Source organism: Corylus avellana, chromosome ca2 (assembly GCF_901000735.1).
Source record: "Corylus avellana chromosome ca2, CavTom2PMs-1.0".
NCBI lineage: Eukaryota > Viridiplantae > Streptophyta > Magnoliopsida > Fagales > Betulaceae > Corylus > Corylus avellana.
In genome coordinates this window covers 8,195,310-8,217,290 of record NC_081542.1, presented here as the reverse complement: position 1 = coordinate 8,217,290, position 21,981 = coordinate 8,195,310, and the positions used below count along the sequence as shown (strand labels likewise).

General features: G+C 35.6%; 1 protein-coding gene across 1 annotated transcript; it reads left to right on the top strand.

The window, feature by feature from the left end:
- Positions 1–2,339: 2,339 nt before the first annotated feature.
- On the top strand, positions 2,340–20,776 carry LOC132170309 (probable inactive ATP-dependent zinc metalloprotease FTSHI 5, chloroplastic). The gene is made up of 19 exons (XM_059581238.1): positions 2,340–3,542; positions 4,218–4,689; positions 5,571–5,771; positions 5,855–6,148; positions 6,251–6,520; positions 7,549–7,638; positions 7,726–7,857; positions 8,823–8,996; positions 12,313–12,434; positions 12,946–13,147; positions 13,759–13,887; positions 15,089–15,271; positions 16,438–16,557; positions 17,256–17,441; positions 17,587–17,661; positions 18,139–18,198; positions 18,500–18,607; positions 19,193–19,273; positions 20,433–20,776. Exons 1-19 carry the CDS (start codon positions 2,473–2,475, stop codon positions 20,505–20,507), a joined length of 4,044 nt encoding a protein of 1,347 aa, XP_059437221.1. The 5' UTR covers positions 2,340–2,472; the 3' UTR covers positions 20,508–20,776.
- The last annotated feature ends 1,205 nt before the right edge of the window (positions 20,777–21,981 follow it).

The following is a 21,981-nucleotide window of genomic DNA, read 5'->3' as shown; positions in this document are numbered from 1 at the left end:
ACTAGAGAGAATCTTGCCTTAGTATCTTTGTGGAACCTGCCCGCAGATTTGCTGTTGTAAGTTGTTTCTGTAGGGTTGTGTTTGTCTGGTTTGATTGTTGTTAGGGTAGTCCTCTGTGAGGGTTGTTTTTGGCCTTTGGGGAGGCTTGGTCTGATGGTGTTGTTTTTGTTTTTGTTTTTTGCCTGCAACTTTGATGTTGTTGCAGCTTGGTGGTTTTCTGGTTTTTTAGTTTGGTTGGTTAGGCCTCTATGAGGTTGTGTTTTAGCCCGTTGGCGGGGCTTGTATTTGGTGTTACTTTGTTGTGCTCTTAATGAAGTTGCTTATTCATAAAAAAAAAAAAAAAAATAGTACACAATATAATAATATTCATGCATACTATATATACTACATGTTTATTTTTATTTTTTTTTCCAACTTTTTGTCATGTATGTACTATATTAAATTTTTTTGACACGTGTTAATATAAAATTTGGCTCAAAGGGGTGACCGTGCCTTTTTTTGTTTGGTGCTTATGTCGTAATTTGATTGGTGCTGATGTGGTATTTGACAGTTTTCGTCAAGGATTTGGACAGAAGTTGGGTGTAGCTATTTGTTTTTTTTTTGCGTACCACATTAAGTTTATTGTAAATGGGTGTATGCTCATTTTGTATTTTTCACAATTTTTAGGATAAACTTCATTTTAAACTCCTGAACTACACGTATTTTGAGAAGACCCTCCAAATTTTAAAAACTGTCAATTTAACTCCCTGAACTTTTAATTTGATTCAATTGACCCCCATTCGTTAAATTCAGTAGTTAACCCATAACAAAAATGACTAAAAGGACCAAATTACATTTCGTAAAAAAAAAAAAAAAAAAGAATGGAAAATTGGTCCCAAGGTGACCCAACCATTGGTCACATTGTGACCTGTGAGTTAGGTCGTGACCCACGTTGGGTGAAGACAAACCCACACCCGTGACTCACGTGGGTCAGGTCGTGACCTACGGCTGGGTTTGGCCGCAACCTAGCGTGGGTCAAGAGACCCACGGTTGGGTTCGGCTACGATCCGCGTGGGTCAAGTTGTGACCCATGCTGGGTTTGGCCGTGACTCAGTGTGTGTCAGGACACCCACGCGGTGTGGCCATGACCCAGCGTGGGTCTCTAGGCGAAACCTACTCGGGTCACCACGTGATCCACCTGGGTCACCTTGTGACCCAATGAGGGTCAATTTTTATTTATTTATTTTTTTTGTTAATAATTTTTTTTAAAATTTTTAATTTAAAATTAAGGGTAACTTTGAAATTTTATAAAAAAGTCCTTAAGGTTATTTTATTACTTTTAATGTTTAAAATTTGATAGAGGGAGGTCAATTGAATCAAATTGAAAGTTTAGGGGTTAAATTGAGAGTTTTGAAATTTGAGGGTCTTCTCAAAATGCTTAATAGTTCATGGATCTTAAGTAAAATTTTCCTTAATTTTTATGAAAAAATGAAGGCCCTATTTTATTTTTTATTTTTTTATTTTTAACTTTTTATACTTGTTAAGAAAGAGAGGACAAAAAGTATACATATATTGAAACAACCGGAGTTGGTCACCGTATTTCTTTTCAATAGAGAATGTTAGATGCTTTTTTAGTGTTCTCCTATTGTATTCTTAGTCCGATTAATAATATTTTTTTTAAAAAAATAAATAATAAAATGACACAAGGACACCAAAAGAAAAATAGCACCTACCATTTTCTTGGAATAGGATCATCTCCAGTTCATTTTGATTTGGAGAATATCCAATTTATGGGTAGGATTTCTTCTTAGAAATTCTAAAGCTATAAATAGGACACCTGTCCATTAACTAAAAATAATAATAAAATATTATTTTAGATTAAAAAAAAAAATATATATTAGAAAATATTTTAAAGAAACTAAGGGTGGACGGCCAACCAATAGGGGGTGGCCGGACCACCCCTGTTGGCCTGGGGTGGCTCAGACCGGCCGGTTTGGGGTGGCCATGGCCCAACGGAGGTGGTCTGGCCACCCCCATTATTATTATTATTATTTTTTTTATTTTATTTTTTATTTTTTTATTTTTAAGTTTGGCCCTAGGGGGTGGTCGGACCACCTTGTTGGGTCATGGGGTGCCTTCTCCGTCCGGCCACCCACTATGGGTTGGTCGGCTACCCTTAATTTTTTAAAAATATTTTTTAATTTTAATTTTAATTTTTTAAATTTAAAATAATATTTTATTATTATTTTTGGTTAGTAAATTTGTGTCTTATTTATGACTTTAGGCTTTTTTTTTTTTTTTTTCTTTTTTTTTTTTCAGAAAATTCATTTTCACCCGGAGATGATACTATTCCCATTTCCTTTCCAAAACCTCACCTTACCGTTTTTCACTTCTCCTTAAACCCTTGTGTATGTGTCTTTGTTTCTCATCGAAACCATACAATGGATACTAGTACTACTCCCATAGGCTTTTCCTTCCCTTAGACTCTCTCTCATGGACGCCATTCTCTTCTCACTTCCACCAACCAATCCGTTCACCTACATATGCCCACCTCCCTATCGATCCCCTTCATCTCCGCTGCTCTCCACGAAACGCCGCATTCGAATCCAAAGAACCTTCACCAAACCTCACAAAAAGCCCACAAATGTCTTCCCATTTGGTAGTCATTCCAGCTCAATTAGCTTCCCACAAGCTTCCAGAAGCTCCAAATTCGAAAACCCAGGAGCAATATCAGCTGTGGAAGCCTCTAGCAGCTCAAATTCTGAGTACCCAGAAGAGGAATCACTTCTAGAAGATTGTAGCAGCTTGAATTCTCAGTTTCCCGACCAGAAATCATTGAACTTAATTGTACATTATGCAAATTTCGGTAGCAGTGTACTCAAATGCATTGCAAAGCCAATGTTGTACGCATTATTTTGTATTGCTGTCGGTTTCTCTCCAATTCGGGGATTTCGAGCTTGTGCAATTGCTGTTCCAGCGGTTGCCGAAGCAATTATGGGTAGAAAAGAGAACGTGAAGGAGGGGGAGTTGATTAGGTTGAGTTCGAAGGGGCACGAGTATTCAGATTGCACGCGGAGATTGCTAGAGACGGTATCAGGGCTATTGAGGAGTATAGAGGAGGTTAGGAGAGGGAATGGGGATATAAAGGAAGTGGAGGCGGCATGGAAAGCGGTGAAGTCAAAGAAAGAGGAATTGCAAAGGGAAATAATGAGTGAGCTATATGTGCAGATGAAGGAGTTGAGGAAAGAGAAGCATGGGTTGGAGCAGCGGGCGGAAGAGATTGTGGATGAGGTAGTGATAGCAAAGAGAGAGTATGAGAGGTTGGTGAGGAAGGGGCAGGAGGAGGGGAAGCAGAGGGTGGAGAGGTTGGAAGAGAATTTGAGGGGATTGGAGGAGGAGTATAATAGGGTGTGGGAGAGGGTTGGCGAGATTGGGGATGAGATTGCAAGGAGGGAGTTTGTGGTGATGAGTTTTGCGATGAGGGAGCTTTGTTTTATTGAGAGGGAATGTGAGCAATTGGTGGGGAGGTTTTCCCGGGAAATGAGGCAAAAGGGTACTGACAGGTAAAATTGGATGAAAATTTTAAGTATGAATGGATGTATTTGGGTCTTTGTATTCAAGAATTTAAAGCGGATTTTTTAAGAGGTTCATAAAGTAGGTTTTTGGTATTCTTATGAATTAAACTGCCCCACATGATTATAATGCGTTATCTCTTGTATTGCTGTGTTTTCAAGCTCTAGTTTATTTATAGCACAATATGAATGTATTGGACAGATAAGATTGTGGGAGTCTACATTACGATTATGGCCAGAATCGAGGCCCTTAAGTTAAAATTTCTTTAAGTAACTTTGGTGTATAATGTGTTTTATAATAGTTTATCTCTCATTGGTATCATAAAGTTAGATTGTTAGACATTGCGAATGAAGGCCAATATCTGTTTCGTTATCCAATTCAACCCACATTTTTGGCTTTTATGTTATTTAGTATACTTCAGTAAGCGTTTGTCATTCTGTAAAAGGAAAAACCATACAGTGGTTTATAATACTTGTAATTTTGGTTGATGATACTTGTAGCAGTTCTGCACTTAAGTTATATGTTTGTCTATCAGTGGTGTTGATGAAATATATCTTTGCAATTTCATACGTGATAGTTCTTTTTAGTTTGCCTGCTTTATCTTCAGTGAGTCTCTCCTTATAAACAAGTCAAGGAAGATTCATTTTCTTATGTGAGCATTGCAGTCTTCCAGACGGCTCGGCAACCAAGCTTTCTAAATCTGATATTCAGAAAGATTTGGAAAGTGCACAAAGGAGACATTTGGAACAAATGATTCTGCCTAGTATCTTGGAGTCGGAGGATCTTGGACCTCTCTTTGATCGAGATTCAGTGAATTTTGCTCAACGAATAAAAGAAGGCCTTAAAGATTCAAGGGAGCTGCAAAGAAATCTGGAGGCTCGTATAAGAAAAAATATGAGAAAATTTGGTGATGAAAAGCTTTTTGTTGTAAATACACCGGAAGATGAAGTGCTGAAGGGTTTTCCGGAAGTAGAGTTGAAGTGGATGTTTGGAAATAAGGAGGTAGTAGTTCCCAAGGCTATTAACCTCCATTTGTACCATGGTTGGAAGAAGTGGCGTGAAGAAGCCAAGGCTGACCTAAAAAGAAACTTGTTAGAAAATGATGACTTTGGTAAACAATACGTGGCCCAAAGACAGGTATCATTTTGCCTTAAATATGTAGCATTGGTCAAATCTGGTGGTAGCAGACGTTTGTGTGTATACTGATTTTTTTTTACTTATCAAAAAAATTTTTTTTAGCTCAAATGGCACTCTCCTTGTAAAAGAAAAAAAGGTGGACAGCGAGGTTGTGGGTTCAAAAATCATTAGGTGCACGTGTAACTTACCAATTCTAAAAAGTGGTTTTATTATTTCATCATTTGTTTGTACATGATAGGTCATGTTAAGTGGATCTTTTTGTTTCATACCACCTGCTCTTTCCTAAGGGACTATCTTCCGAGTGGGTTGGACCGGAAATTAAGTTGATGTTTGAACAAACTCACACCTCCAATAGAAAGCTTTGCGAACCTTTTGTAAAATTTAATCATTCAAGATCTTTGTTTGCTTATTGCTGGCAATCATGGATGTTATTCCTCATAATGTGTCCACTATGATGGTTACTACAGTCAATCCTGCCTTCAATCCACTAGTCAAATTTCTTTTTGTTAACTACAAGATGCTTCCTTTCATCAATTTTTTTTTTTTTTTGGTGGTAACCTTGATATCAAAATAAAACCTTACATTATTCTTTTTTTTTGGTTGGGGGTTCTAAAACACGCCGACTGTGGTTGATCAATATATGATTGTCTCTAAATCTTGAGATCCAATTAAGAGTGATATGACCTAGATTTGCTAAAGATAACGATTTAACTCTTTTCTTTGCCTTTAAGAAATGCCCTATGTTGTCCTTCCTCAGCTATATTTAGAACATTTTTTCAGAAATTATGTTCTTTTAATGTTAACACGGTTTTCTGAATGTGAAGTGGTATGTATTCTTTTGAAGGACTTATGCTATTCACCATTTTGAAAATGTTCATTAGGAACATATTCTGCTGGACCGAGATAGAGTGGTGTCAAAGACTTGGTACGATGAAGAGAAAAATAGGTGGGAAATGGATCCAGTAGCTGTTCCATATGCTGTGTCCAATAAACTAGTGGAGCATGCCAGAATCAGGCATGATTGGGCTGCCATGTATATTGCACTAAAGGGAGACGCCAAGGAATATTTTGTTGATATTAAGGTTTTTTTGCACATGTCCTTTGTTTCTTTTTCTCTCTATGAATTATTATCTCTATTCTTTTAATATTGGCACTCTCATTTCAGGAATTTGAGATGCTCTTTGAAGAATTTGGAGGCTTTGATGGGCTATATATGAAAATGCTTGCCTGTGGTATTCCGACTACTGTTCACCTGACATGGATCCCTTTTTCTGAGTTGGATTTCCGTCAACAGTTTCTCTTGACTATGAGGCTGTCTCGTCAATCCTTGAATGGATTGTGGAAGAGTAAAATTGTATCATATGCAAGAGATTGGGTTCTTCAGAAAATAAAAAATATAAATGATGACATTATGATGATGATTGTCTTTCCTACTGTGGAGCTTATAATTCCTTACCCGGTAAAAATTATTTGAACTCCTGACACTGTCGACATTCACTTTATACTCTTACTGTTTTTGTTATTGTTATTCTTAAGTCCTGTAATTCATGTTCTATTACAGGTAAGGATGCAGTTGGGGATGGCATGGCCAGAGGAAATAGGTCAAACTGTTGGCTCAACGTGGTACTTGAAATGGCAGTCCGAGGCCGAAATCAGTTTTAAATCCCGAAAAACAGATGACACCCAATGGTTTCTATGGTTTTTCATTAGAACCATTATATATGGATTTGTTTTGTTTCATGTTATCCGGTTTATGAAGCGAAAAATTCCAAGTCTTCTTGGTTATGGGCCTTTACGTAGAGATCCAAACCTGTGGAAGTTGCGGAGAGTGGTAGTACTTTGGTTCTTCTGTTATCAATTTTTCTTTTCTTCTTTTCTTATTCTTATATTAAAATTTAAGTGTTGCATAAGCCATTACGTAGGATTCCATCATTACTTGCCTATAATTATCTGCATGATAATTACCATTACTTGCCTATATTATCTACTTGGCTAGCTCCGTTAGTGATTAGTTTTTCTGAGTTTTTTATTCTTTTCTCTTCTTCTCGTTAAGCGTCCTCTTGTATATTACCTGTGTATTAGGGTTGCACCCCTTGATGCTCTTTTTATACAACATTACTTATCAAATAAAAAAAAATTACCATGGTTCTGGGGAATTTTTTATGGCTCTGACGTCCATCACTTTTTGCAGGCTTGACTTCTATGTTGAAAGTTCTTGGTCTGTGATTTTGCAGCATGTTACCCCAAGTTAAAGTCCATAATTAACCTGAATAAGTATTAACTTATACTGGTAAAACCATTCATGAAGGCCTCATCTTCTACCACATTTTGAAGTTGTCCCAAAATTATTCACCTTAATGGTGGATGACTATATTCTTGTGACTAATCCAATGGTGGATGACCATGTGCAAACTTGACATTTCTTTTGGTCAAACTTGCTAACATTATCCTTTTAAATGGCAATAAAATATTTGAAAAATGGAAAGCTCATATCGCTAGACTTTATCGAAATCACGAAGATGATTTGTTTAATATCATTCCAAGTGCTCCATGTGATATATAATCTGTTTTGGGCATTATGTTGACTGGAGCCTTGAAGAAATCCTTGCTTTCAGAGAATGACATATCTTGGTTGGAGCAATCTCAGTTTTGACTTCAGTTTACCCACTGAAAGGATTTTGGATATTGTTGACACTTAGACGTCCTTCGAAAATGAGTTTTAGCCAGGACAACTGATTCTGTCTTACTAGTCTGTAGTTAGATATTTGGTTATTAGTTGAACCATAGTGTATTTTCTACTTTTGGGACTTTGAGGTGCAGCTGACTGATTAATGTTATTATTTCTATGCTATCTTGCAGAAAACCTATCTTAATTATAGGGTGAGGAGAATCAAAGATAAGAAAAAAGCTGGCTTTGATCCCATAAAAACTGCTTTTGATGGAATGAAGGTTCATACTTGCACCAAAAAGCTTCTGTAATTTATAGTCAAAAGAATTTTAAACAGGCAAATTGTCTGATCCATAGATTGTATGCAGAGGGTGAAGAATCCGCCAATACCGTTGAAAGACTTTGCTAGTGTTGAGTCTATGAGAGAGGAAATGAATGAAGTTGTGGCTTTTCTACAAAATCCTCGTGCATTTCAAGAAATGGGTGCCCGTGCACCTCGGGTATGTTATTCTTAAGATGATGTATTTTGGACTCTTCTTGTTTTATTCCAAAAAAAAGGGCTAACACAACTCACGTACCAAGAAGGTTATGAACTTGTGACCTTACCCTCCATCACTTATTCTTGTGGGAGGAGATGACATTTGGTCTGAAGACCATTGGCTATATATATTTCATATCAGCCTTGTTGCAACTTGCAAACATCATGACACTGACATCGATCTCTCTATATGTATTTTTTCAGTTTCATTATGATTTGAATTGGTAATTAAGAAATTGAGCTCTTATTATGAAGAAGTAAACCTAGTGGCGGCCAGTTGTTTTCAGCATTGCATGTTATCTGAAATTTGATATGTAAGATGAGTAAATATCCTGTCATTATTCACCATACAAAATCTAATTATTGTGGCCTTAAAATGCATGTATATCTAAACCATACTTGTATTCTTTATAAAGCATTTCTGTTACTTAGGTTTTGAATACCAAATACATAAAGTTTGGAGATTGTTCTAATAGATTTAGACAATATGCTCACGTTTGACTAGGTATCAAACATCAGTTATTACTTTGCTTCTATTTCTTTGTATGCTAGTATGAGATTCTCAAGGGATATTGCTACTGACATTTCCTTTGAAGTTTTGTAACATAAAAAACTGTTCAATAGAAGGTTAGAAGGCCTTGATTCTAAGGCCCAAATTCTTATATGGCAAGGTTGAAATTGTGTGGTTGTCAGAATCCGTCCATGCTTTTCTTTAGGTCTTTTATTTTTTAAATTTCTGAAATTATTGCTGCATTGGGTCTGCAAATGCTTTTGGTTTGCATTTTAACTTGATCCATGTGCCCTGAATGGTGTCAGAATGTTTACTGGCGCTGTAAGCCAAGATTTTGTTTTGGACAAATTGCAAAGCTAGATGGTCATGTCAGAAGTTGTACGATCAACTTCTTACACTCCGTGGTTATGTTGCAGGGAGTTCTGATTGTAGGTGAGAGAGGAACCGGAAAGACATCTCTAGCATTGGCTATAGCTGCAGAAGCCAAGGTACCTGTGGTTAAAGTTGAAGCCCAACAGTTGGAGGCAGGACTATGGGTTGGCCAAAGTGCATCGAATGTTAGGGAACTGTTTCAAACAGCAAGAGATTTGGTTGTCTTTCTTAACCTTGTTAATTTCTTTCTTTCCTTTTATATTATACAATTAGTAGTTAGATTCATATGATAACATCTACTTTGCCTGATTCTTTTATTTCTTCTGCTCTCTTTTCTAAATAAACTATTATAAATAAAGATAATATTTGTATCATTATGGCCGAGTTAAGAGAGGAATTTGGATCCACAGTCAAGGTGTAATTTATAGATACAAAGTTTGGGTCTAATCATGGTAGATAGTTTTTTTTTTTTGTTTTTTTGTTTTGTTTTGTTTTTTTTTTTTTTTTTTTTGATTAGTAATTATTTAATTGAAAAACGTAGATGAACACAACTCTAAGTATACATGATGTATATACTTATCAAAAAAGAAAAAAAGAAAAAAAAAAGTATACATGATGTATATAGAGATAGTTGACATTAAAGGCTAAAAGAAGAACAAAAATCCAGAAATTCAGAAAAGTTAGAAAAATGAGAAATATTATATGCCCTAGTCCAATTGAAAAGCGATTTGACCAAAGCGTTCTTGAACTCTTCCATCCACTTCTCACGATCTTCAAAACATCTTGCATTCCGCTCTCTCCATATGATCAACGTTAAACACAACATGACTATCCTCCGAACAATTAGAACTGAACGACTACCCACTTGACCTCGCCAACAATGTCACAATCTCTTGCCACTTCGCAATGGAGTAGAAGATGATCTATAGATTCTTTGCTCCTTTTACACATGCAACACCATTCCACCACTATTACTCATTCTCTTTCTCAGATTATCTAAGGTCAGAATTTTATCAATAGCCGCGGTCCATACAAAAAAACTCACTCTCAACCGGAAGTAGATAACTATGAAAAAACGATTGCACCTCACATAAACTTCTTCCTCTTTGAAGGAATCCATCGAATACAATCCTCACCACCTTGTCTCCATCTAAGAGAATACAACACTCCAAAAAATGCAATCACCAAATCTACCTCCGTATCTTTTAATACATCTGTGAATCCCAGCCAAAGGTGTGGGATCAATTTCTGTGAAGCTTAACTTTGAATAAGAATGTTAAATTTCCATTTCCACCTTTGAATAAATATACACGTTGTCTTTGTTGCTATGTTTCAAGAATGTACTTACCGCAAAAGAACCAAAAAAAAAAAAGTTTCTACACATATAAAAATTGCTACAGTTTGAATGTAATGTGAATCATAGGATTAGTTTGGAAAAGTTTTGAGAAATCTTTTGGGTTTGGTTTTTGAAAAAAGTAAAAATTGAGAATTGATTTGGTGGGGCCCACATTTGAAAAAAGTGTTGTATGTAGGGTCTACGAAAGAAAATTTGTTTGGTAAAATTTTGAATAGTGTTTCTAAAAAAAGCACTTGAAGAGTGTTTCAAAAAATAAGAAAAAAAAAATGCTGGATTTAGACCCCACAGTGGTGCCCACTTGGTGTTAGACATTGTTGTGGCTGCACCAGACTGTCCTGGCGGCCACCATGGGGGTCCCCAAACAACCCTGGTGGGCAACATGGGACCACTAAATAGTCTTGCTGGCCAAAGCGGGGCTGCCAGACGGATCTACTGGCCTCCAAAGTGGCCGCTGCCATCATGGGTCGGGTGGCCATCAATGATCACCATGCCAACCTCAATTTTTTTTGCATGTAACAAGGCAGTCTCCACATAAGGAAAAAATGTATATAGGTAGTTTCCATAATTTAAAGAAAGTGTATATGTGTTCAGTCATTTTTGAGAAGCCTTGTGTTTTATTTTTGAGAAGTGTTTTGTGAAAAGTATTTTGTTTTTTAAAAAGAGTTTTGTGTGGTTTGTTTTGAAAAATGTGTTAGTGATGGGTCACATCTAAAAATCCTTTTGGATAAATGATATTTTAGAAGAGTTTTTAGCGTTTGAGAAGCGAAAACTGTTTTTGATAAGTTTACCAAACAGACCCATAAAGTTCTTTCTGGAGACAAGATATAAACTTGTATATTCTAATGTAAGTTTTGTTATTGCTATATATATATATATTTTTTTGGGGGGGTGGGGGGCGCTCCTCATTGAGTTTCTAAGATGTATCATTGTTATTAAATGATTTTTAGAATATCATGTGCATTTGGACTTTTGTTGCTAAACTTAACTAACATCTTTTCAGCGTATTTAGTTACTGTAACCCAAAAGGACAATATCTAACACATGAAGTGAAATTTATAATCTTGATCCAAATAAGATGCAAATATTTGGCATGAAGCATCCAGTTATTTTCAAAAATGGATTTTAATCTCTTAAGCAACTTTGTTATCACTATTATTTGTTTCATAGGTAGATATAATTTACATACTCGTACAATATTGAACTTGTGACCTCACCTTTCAGCATTATTGTTATTATTATTTTTTGATAAGTAGTGTTGTATATATCAAAAAGCGTAAGGCATCCCTAAGTACACAGGAAAACCTACGAGCCCACAAAAAAGACCCTAATTAAAGAGCCCTGGAACCCAATATACCCTGAGACCTCAATACAGAACCCTGAAACCCAAAAAAACCCTATCCTCACAAGGCCATCATAAACCCGCAAGCTACCCTGCCTTTGTGGCTTTGTCCCTACTATACCCACTACCTCTAGCCTCAAAGTTAATGGAGCATTCCAAATTTTTAAGCTCCCTCTTCCCTTTAGTATTAGATGTAGTAACCCCATCTTCACAATATCGATCCTCTTTACCTTTCACCATTATTTATGGGAGAAGGAAAGGAAATGCCATTTGGCTCAAATATTATTGGCTTTTTAGTGTAATTTGTCTTAATTTCATTGATGACATTTTAGTAAATATGTTTATTATTATTTTAACGTTATTTATAGATTAGTTAATACAATTATCGAGTGATATCCTATAGTTGTCAAAGAATGAGTCCTATATTTTTCGGATATTGGCTTGGTTATGGGTTTTATGTATTTGTTAGACTCCACCTACTAACCTAAACTTTTGGGTTGAATGCTCTAACATGATACAAGAGTCGGCTTGTTCGTTTTTGGACTCCATGTGCTTGGCCCATTTGCATATGTTTCTTGCTTTGTTTTTGGATGTTGGCTTAGTTATCGGTTTATCTATTAATTTGGCAAATCCACATGTTAGATTAAGCTTTTGGGATGGATGCTCTAAGAGAAGCTGTACTATGTATGCTAAATGGTGCCAAAATTATACGTTACTGTATTTATTTTAGTTTGGAAGCTTAATTTATATTTTCAGATATGTTATCCTTGTAAGAAACAGACAATATTTTTGTTTTTTTATCTTCTAACTATTGCTAAATTGATGATGCCTCTTCTAGGCGCCTGTCATCATATTTGTGGAGGATTTCGACCTCTTTGCTGGTGTACGTGGGAAGTTCATTCACACTAAAAATCAGGATCATGAGGCTTTCATTAATCAACTTCTTGTGGAACTTGATGGGTATCAGCTCTTCTTTCTGGTCATTTGGATAAACAATTCTTTAAAAGAAAAAAAACCTTTGTTATGCTTTAATGTAAGATTATTAGAAGGCCAAAATGTTTTTCCTGTTTTTGTAGTTCTTTTTTCTACGTGTTACCCATAAGGACTTCCCATATTTTTCATAAAACCTATGCATATACTTTCATGGTGCATACTGATTGCTTCTTACTTCTCCACATGGAGGAAAATCCATGTTGGCATCTGCTTCAATTGCATGTTGCTTTATGTATTTTACATAGTAAGCATTGTTCAACCATCAACTAAATAAGTACTTGCAAGTATGAATATTCATTTAGTCATAAAATCTATATTGATGCTTGTGTTGCCTCAACTCTAAAAGTAAACAGTACATCTTTTCACCTTTGTTCATATTCATGCAATTTGGTATGATAATAAACTCAAATTTTCTATCAGTTGTAATGGAGCAGTGTGCATATTGTACTTTTCCAATCTATATTAAGAATTGTTGCAGGTTTGAGAAACAAGATGGAGTTGTTTTGATGGCTACTACCAGAAATCTCAAGCAAATTGATGAGGCATTACAGCGACCTGGTAGGATGGATAGAGTATTTCATCTTCAAAGGCCAACTCAAGCAGAGAGGGAAAAGATACTGCAAACTGCCGCAAAACAAACCATGGATAGTGAGCTAATTGATTTGGTCGACTGGGGAAAGGTTATTGTCAATCAGTTGTGTGGGTTATTTCAAGTTTCCTTTGAGATCAGTGAACTTGTCCCGATTGGTTGTAGTCAAGTGGTTAAGATGGTAGTGTCTGTTTCCATAATGCACTTGTACTGCATATTATAATAACACATCTCTGAAGAGTTATTTAGCTTTTCAGTGTTATTGCCTAAATGTTGTTTAAATGTTGTTCCTCATGTTTTCGTAGATTATCAAGTTTAGTTGTGTGCCCTTATATGAATGAACTTTTTAGATACTGTACTTAATCAGTCCTTGGTTTAATTGTTTGAATTTTTTATTACCTTGTGACCTCTACGAGTTCGTTTATTGATAGTCATGAGTGTTGTTTTTAAATCATTTGCACGGTGTCAGATAGTTTTCTCTTTTTGTTGTCCATGGCCAGTTATTATTCCTACTTGGAAAGCAGTTCATTACTATTTTGACCTTCAGTGTCTATATTCAATTATTACTCCTGCTTGGGAAGCAATTCATTACAATTTTGACCTTCAGTGTCTATTATTCCGCCTTATATATATATGTATAATTGTGATTGGACTAGTTTGTTAGTAATTTTCTCTTGATACATCAACTTTATTTTCTTTCAGGTTGCTGAGAAGACAGCTCTTTTACGGCCTATAGAACTAAAACTTGTTCCTGTGGCCTTGGAAGGTGGTGCTTTTAGGAGCAAATTTCTTGATACGGATGAACTAATGAGCTACTGTAGTTGGTTCGCGGTAAGAAACAGTTGGTGTTTGTTAAAGTATAAATTAAATAATTAAATTTACCACGTTCTATATCTTTAAGCTTTTAGGACAAGTGGTGATTTAACATGGTATCCGAGCTAGAGATCTTGAGTTTGAACCCTGGTTTTGTCAATTCACCCCCTATTTAAATTAAATATTCTACTTGTTGGGTCTTACCTATTAAAAGGGAGTTTGAACTCACACGTGATGGAGAATGTTTAATATATATTAAATGATTAAATTTATCTTTTCCTATCAGCTTAAGCTTTTAGGACAAATGGTGACAATGCTTTTACATTTTCTCATGTATTTATGCATTTGGAGGAATATAGGGGCATTTTGGGTTTCACATGCTTTCTAGTTTTTCTGAATTTTTGAATCAAAATATTATTCAAATGATGCATGGCAATGGAATACAGGTTTATAGCACTGTGCTGGTTCTATCATAAATTGATTGTATCTCGAGAACATTCTTATTTTCCATTTTAAAAATTCAAATTATTCCATCATATGTTGTCTGGAGTAAATTTCTTAAAAATACACTTATTTGTTTGCTTACGAGTAAATGAAACAAAATAAAAAATTGGCAAAAAATACATTTTAGTTTTCTAAACTTTTGATATTTAATTAAAATTGATTATGAAAAAGGGGAACATCTACCACAAGGATAGGGCATTCTTCATGAAAGGATGAAATACAATGGAATAAAGGGCAATAAACTGAGATTCTCAATCTATGGGTATAGACACATATCACACATGAATGTGCCATCTAAGCTTTAGGTTGTACAGCCTAGTAGCAGTTGATCCCAGGCCTGAGGTCCAAATTCACTTTCAGCCTGATTGATGTGTGCGGGATTGTATCTATAGGAAAGGCTCAGGGTTCTAATATAATTGCACATGTCACATCTATAAAAGTGGACACTTCAGCTTTTTGATATTCTTTGATTACCTATCGCTTTGATAAGTTCTGCTGCTATCACTTATTATTGACATTTCTTTGATTACCTATCAAAAAAAAGTTCTTGGATCCAAACATTTATTTTAGGTCTATGCCATAAATTGTTTGATTTATTTTTTCTTTCTTCAGTGAAGTTTGTTTATTATTTTCAACCATGTCTAATGCACATTCTTCTTTTCTTTTTCTTCCTATTACTTTTCCTAAATGAAGCATAACTTTACTGCTTTTGCAGACTTTCAGTGGTATTGTTCCCAAATGGATACGGAAAACCAAATTTGTGAATATAGTAAGCAAATTGCTGGTGAATCATCTTGGACTGACATTAACTAAAGAAGATGTGCAGAATGTGGTTGATCTAATGGAACCATATGGTCAGATAACCAATGGAATAGAACTTCTAAACCCTCCTCTTAATGTAAGGAACTATCTAGCACATCCATTATGAATGGGTGACTGCATTGCTTCTTGATGTCATCTTAATCTGTTACTTTTAAGTTTCTTACTTCATTTCTAAGTTTAACCATTGTTCTGGTGCGAACTTCTATTATCTACAATTTTCTTAATCTTACTATTTTTTTTTTTCCTGAGAAAATTGTCTTGTTTTTTCATCAGTTCATCATAAATTACATGGTGACGTTTGTCTCTCCTTTTTTTTTTTTCCTTCGTTCTACCTATTTCTATTGCATTGTTAGTTTGTTCTCATTGCTGCAACTAATTATCAAGAAGTCACTGGAAAAGAATTGAGAATTTGAATTTATAAACTGGTTGTGGGTGAAGTAGTTGGTTCATTTTCTCCTTTTGTTCTTTTTTTTTCCACATTTCAAAACCTTCCTAAAAGGCACATACTTCTGGGAGGGGCTTCCAAGAATCAGAACCTCCCAGTTTCTCTCTCTCTCTCTAAATTATGGTTTGTTCAGTCCTCGATTGTATATCTAGTATGCTCTGTTGTTGGGTGTAGCTGTTTTTTCTTTTCCTCTTTTCTTTGGGCAAGTAAATGGTGCCTGGGTGTCCAAAAGTTCGTAAAGCTGTATAATTGCTTAATAGTGATAAAGAGTGGGAAGATTTAATTAGTTCAATACATAGAAAGTCACTTCGTTTTTTGAATTTCCAATATTATTGAACTGATTGACTTATAAAAATAAAATAAATGATTGAACTGATTGTATTTGCACTTGCAAACCATGTATATTTGTTTCATCAGTAGTGTATATCTCATAAAATGGAGCACAAATGTTTATGTAATCCCATTCCTCTGAGGATTTTATATTTGATTGTAAAAGGTTAGATTGTGCTTTTCTACCTCTCAAAGTGGAAATTTTGTATTTGAAATGCCTAATCAAGTCTTTTATGTCTCTATTTATATATCGGATATCTCATCTTGTTGATTGAATCCCTTCCTGATGATGTGCTGCTAACAAGGCCTACCTATTCTCCCAATGCAACCAGGATTTTTATGCATTTTGAAGTTTTCAAAATGATTCTTCTTCAGGGAATGTGTTGTCCTTTTCATATAGGAAGATAGGTTCCTCCTGTTGCTCTACAACTTTACACTGTACTGATAGGAGTTTAATTATTTGCCAGTGGACAAGGGAGACCAAGTTCCCCCATGCTGTTTGGGCTGCTGGTCGTGGTCTTATTGCTCTTCTATTACCAAATTTTGATGATGTTGATAATCTATGGCTTGAGCCATTGTCTTGGCAGGTTAGTCATTTTCACATCATCTGAGTTTATGTGTCTATCATATGTTCCGTGTGCAACTTTTCTGAAGTTTCCAAGCCTATGTATACTCTCTGGGATTTTGTTGCCTTTGGGAATGGCCTATTCAGAACTCTAGACGTGACAGATATAGGTATTGTTTAGATATTGACTATGTAAACTGTAGTAGCTAGCATTTATCATATACCATGTTTGCTCAATTAATTACCCTATCTGTCTCACAGGGAATATACTCATAAAGTTAATGCCGTACTTCCTACTTTCAAAATTTTTGATTGTGTGGTAACCTTGTGGTACTTTTATTGCATAGATTGGTTATGGAAGATAGGGAAGAGATGTAATCAGATGCCCATAATGTGTTTGTGCACTAGACGAGGATTGGCCCATGCTTTCAAATTGCATATGAACAATAACAAATTGCATATGGAAAATAAATGTTCTCCTATAATAAGTAAAACCCAACATAATCTTCTTTGAGGAAGGTATAATCTTAATAGAAGCCCCCTTCAGATAAGTCAAGTTGGATGTGTCAAAAATGATTCTTAAGAGCAGGGGAATGCGTTCAAGATTATGTATGAGAAAAGGTGGAACTGTAACATTTTGTGGATATGTATGTCAATAATCAAATTGTTTGGGGACTGCACTGAGAGGAGCACTGATTGCCTCTTACCCCATTCTTACAGGGAATTGGATGTACAAAAATCACAAAGGCAAGAAATGAAGGCTCTATGAATGGAAATTCAGAGTCAAGGTCATACCTTGAAAAGAAGCTTGTATTTTGCTTTGGTTCGTATATTGCAGCTCGAATGCTACTTCCTTTTGGGGAAGAAAATTTTCTTTCTTCTTCAGAATTAAAGCAGGCACAAGAGGTTATTTCATGCAACACATTATGCTTCCCGAATATTTTTTTTTTATCTTTTCAACGTTAATTTTATTTGTGAACGAGAAAAACCTATTGAACTTAATTTTGAGCATCATAGGGATTATTCATTCATTCTTATTTGGGTGCAACAGATAGCCACAAGAATGGTGATTCAATATGGCTGGGGACCTGATGATAGTCCTGCAATTTACTATCACAGCAATGCGGTATTCTCCTTTCTTTAAATCTAAAACTAAATTATCACACTACTAAGTTGGATCATTGTGACAGTCAAGTATATTTTTAGAGCACCTGCAAGAGTAAGTAATGTTTCGCATGATGGTTGATCTAGCAATGCATGATGGCCAATGCTGGTGCTGAAGAGATGGCCAAAATTGATTCTAAAATTTAGATGAGCAGTGGTGATGACTGCGGCTGTTTCAGTGGTAGTTTTAGTTTATACTGGGCAATATTGCCATTAAACATAATTTTTGTTGTTCATGAGAGAATTCTATATAATTGATGAAGTTTAGGGAAAATTCTTGACAATTTTATTGCACGGAGGCTGCAATGGACAATGTTCTTTTACCAAGCTGGACTCTCCTGAAAATTTCAAGTTTCAATTTTAATATTGTTGTTCTTTTTCAAGGGCCTCAGAGGTCTGGTGATATTTGTTTTGACTGTTCGTGTTTTTACTGGTGTAGGTTACAGCTTTAAGCATGGGCAACAACCACGAGTATGAGATGGCAGCAAAAGTTGAAAAGGTAAGTTTATGTTGTGATTTCCATTTTCTATAATGACTCTTAGGCTCTTACTCTCTCCTTCCCTTAATGAGTGTCTTGCTTCTTTTTTGTTTCTTGTCCAACAATGTGTATCTTATATCTAAAGGTCTGAACTTTAAAATTTTCACTTTCCTTTTTATTCCTCAATGTGAAATATGCTTAATGGAAATGTCAAAACACCAATAATACAAGGTTAATTTTGAGAGTATCTGACATTCATTATGGGACAAAGGGAGTATGTGACACTGAACACCAGCTTTTATTAATGCTCATTGTTTTGTAGATGTATGATTTGGCATATTATAAAGCAAAAGAAATGCTTCAGAAAAATCGTCAAGTTCTTGAAAAGATTGTGGAGGAATTGCTTGAGTTCGAAATATTGACTAGAAAGGTAAATAACCATTATTTTGAACTGTTCAAATTATCATGTTTGTTCTACTATTTCCCTTAATATGACTCTTTGGCTTGAATTTCCTCAAGTCAATTGTTGCAAGTCTTTTTCACATATTTTTATGGACTTTGAGAGGTTAATTTGGAGATCAAAATATCAAATTTCTGCTCATTACGTGTGAGTATATATGTATACATATGTAGGATTTCCATGAGTACAAGAAAACAAAAAAAAATTAGCATGATAGATGCAGCTAACTTACCTCCCGTGGAATCACTGAACATATAACACTTTTTTTTTGATAAGTAATTGGCCCTAAGGGGATCACTGAGCATATAACTCTTGTGCAAAATGTATTTAATTGGATTTGATTATGTTGAATCTGAGTTTTTGAATTCGATTCAATTACAATATATATCATTGGCTTGAAAGTAATGGATATATATATATGAGTTTGTTGTACTTGGTCCCCTGTTACCCCCTCCCGTCCCCCTCCATTTAAATGTGACTGTTACATTTTCTGGATATCACTAATGACAGTTTTAATATTGTTAATGTTATGATTGACTCTCCTTCACTTAGCAGGATATGGAAAGAATGGTTGAAGATTATGGTGGGATTCGGGAGAAAGAACCATTTTTTCTTTCAAAATCTTGTGATAGAGAGGTATGTGCCAACCTATAATTCATTATTTTGCCATTGAATGCAATTTTACTTATTAGGATACTTATTATGTTATGTTTAAAATTGCTTTATTGTCCTAGTGGCTGATCCTTTAGGCAGTGTCCTTGATGTAGTACATTCATATTAAGACTGTCTTGACGACCCCTAGAAAAATTAAAGGAAAATAAATTAGAGTTCATTTAGCATTAGATATAAGAAACTACTGACTTGACTGGGGTTCTCTGTGGTATTCTGCTTTAGAGCCCGTAAACCGAGTAGAGTTTTCTGAATCCTACAATTACATTAACAGGCCTGCACCAGATATTGATATTGTGGACACTGAAATTATGGGATTGTGGTCATGAAAATAATAATAATTTCAGAGTTGGTCCTTAAAGAAGTTGGAAAATTTTGGATAAAATTTTAAGATAACTGTGTTTTGGTAAGATATACATGATAGTTAGAAAAAAGCAATGTCATCTTTTCATAATTATCATTAGAAGGTTTTCTGCATGAGTTTGTAATTGTCAATAACTTTTGAGTCTTTGAATGATAATGATGAATTTATCCCCGCATGCGAAGGAGTAGCCTTTTCCTTAATCATTAACCCTGTCCCTGGTGATGGTAGGAATTTAGCCTAGTTCTTTAGTACAAACCCAAATTAAAGTATTAATTAAATGATTAAATTCACACTTTCTCATTAGCTTAAGCCTTTGGGATAACTAGTGATTTGATATCGTATCATAACAAAAGTCTTGAGTTCTAATCCTAACTCTATAATTTAGCTTCCATTTCAATTAAAGTATTCCACGTTTTAGGCCTCACTTGTTGATGGAGAGTTTGAGTTCATATGTAAAGGAGACTATTAGAATATTAAATTAAATGATGAATTTCACAAATTCCTTCCAACTTAAACTTTTAAGATGAGTGATGATTTAACAACCTATAGAAACTTAACTAGCGAATTTTGGCTCGGCACCTCTAGTTTATATATGCTATATGTAAAAGTTGGTCTAAATTGGGAATATTATCGCAGGTTCTTATCATCTCATGCACAAGAATTTTGGTATAAGTTGACCAGTAATGTAATACTTTTGTTATATCCCCATCATAGGCTGGGCCCTCTCTCTCTCTCTCATTTTTTCCCTCCCCTTTTTGGCAGCCATTGTCTAGTGGCTTTCTTGATGGTGGGAATACAACAGGGACTGCTCTTTTAAGTGCACCAGCATCAGCCTAGGCTCAATGAACATGCAGCTCTGATTCCCGAAGCTGATGCCTATAGAGTTTATGGTGAATCTCAGTTTCTGCATATACATTATTGACGGATTATTCATGCGCAGGAGATATGATGTAAACTAGTAATAAAAAGGCAGTTTTTTGGGTTGAGAAGAGATGCCATTTTTCCTTCTCAATCATCTTTATTGCTTTTATGATGGGTTGAAGTCATTCCTGCTCCTTTTTCTCTGCATTGTAACTTTAAATTGTTGTTAATAGAAATTAAAAATATATTAAAAGCGTCTCCCCACCACCTTTTTTTTTTTTTTGATGATGTTTATATATTAAAATTTTGTATTTTCCTGTACTTTTTTATGAATTGGATGAGTCTTTCTAGTTGATATCATAAATGGAATAAAATTACAACATTATCGATATTTATTTTATATGAACGTATTTCTTCTTGATGCCTGCAACTGAACACATGATATCGAATTCATCTAATTAAAAAAAGAAAAAAAGAAAAAAGCTACTCAACAGCAGCCTGCAGAGAATGTTCTTGTTCCTACAAAAGGCCTATTACAGGGGAGGTGGAAAAGATTGGCTTCTCCTTTAAACCGTTGTGACAAATGCTTTTCCTTCTTGGCTTTGCCTCTCCAAGCATTGTTATGATATCCCTCATAGATGGTCTGTCCCTGGGGAGCTTTGCAGTACAAACAAGTGCGATTCGAAGGACAAGAAGCATCTCTTCTTGAACATGTTTGCAATCGCCAGCTATGTTGTTGTCCAGAGCTTCTTCTAAGCCTCTCTTGTTTTTGATCTTCCTTCGAACCCATTCGACGATGTCGATCGATTCTCCAAATGCAGCATCCAGAGGCATTTTCCCAGTCACAAGCTCCAGAAGAACCACGCCAAAACTATATATGTCAGTCTTCTCATTAACCTTCAGAGTGTATCCGTATTCTGCCATTGAAGAAAAGAAAATTAAGGAAAACAATGAACAAAAATTCCTCTAGTTTGACAAATATAGGTGTCAATGCAAATGTAACTAACCAGGAGCAATATATCCATAAGATCCAGCCACTGTGGAAACTGTCTCATCCTTATGAACCATCATCCTTGCCAGCCCAAAATCTGCTATCCTTGCTTCAAGATTGTCATCAAGGAGTATGTTGTTGGACTTGATATCCCGGTGGATCACCGGCGGGTGGCAGCCGTGGTGCAGGTAGTTCAGCCCTTGTGCAACGCCGACGGCTATGTTATATCGCGAAACCCAGTCCACCAACAACTTTCTGGCTTCTTTACTGTGAAGCGCCGTCCCTAGGTTCCCGTTTGCCATGTACTCGTATACAACCATAATGTCAGCTTCGTTATGGAGATACCCTAATAGCCTTACAATGTTCCGATGCCGGAGCCTCCCTAGGAGATTCACCTCTCTCAATAGATCATTGCCGTTTTCGACGTCCGACGGCCCAAACCTCCATAGCTTCTTAACG

Coding starts and splice junctions, on each gene's coding strand:
- LOC132170309 (XM_059581238.1), top strand. CDS start 2,473: ATGGACGCCATTCTCTTCTCACTTCCACCAACCAATCCGTTCACCTAC. Junction 3,543..4,217: donor AGGCAAAAGGGTACTGACAG/GTAAAATTGGAT, acceptor TGAGCATTGCAG/TCTTCCAGACGGCTCGGCAA. Junction 8,997..12,312: donor TTCAAACAGCAAGAGATTTG/GTTGTCTTTCTT, acceptor TGCCTCTTCTAG/GCGCCTGTCATCATATTTGT.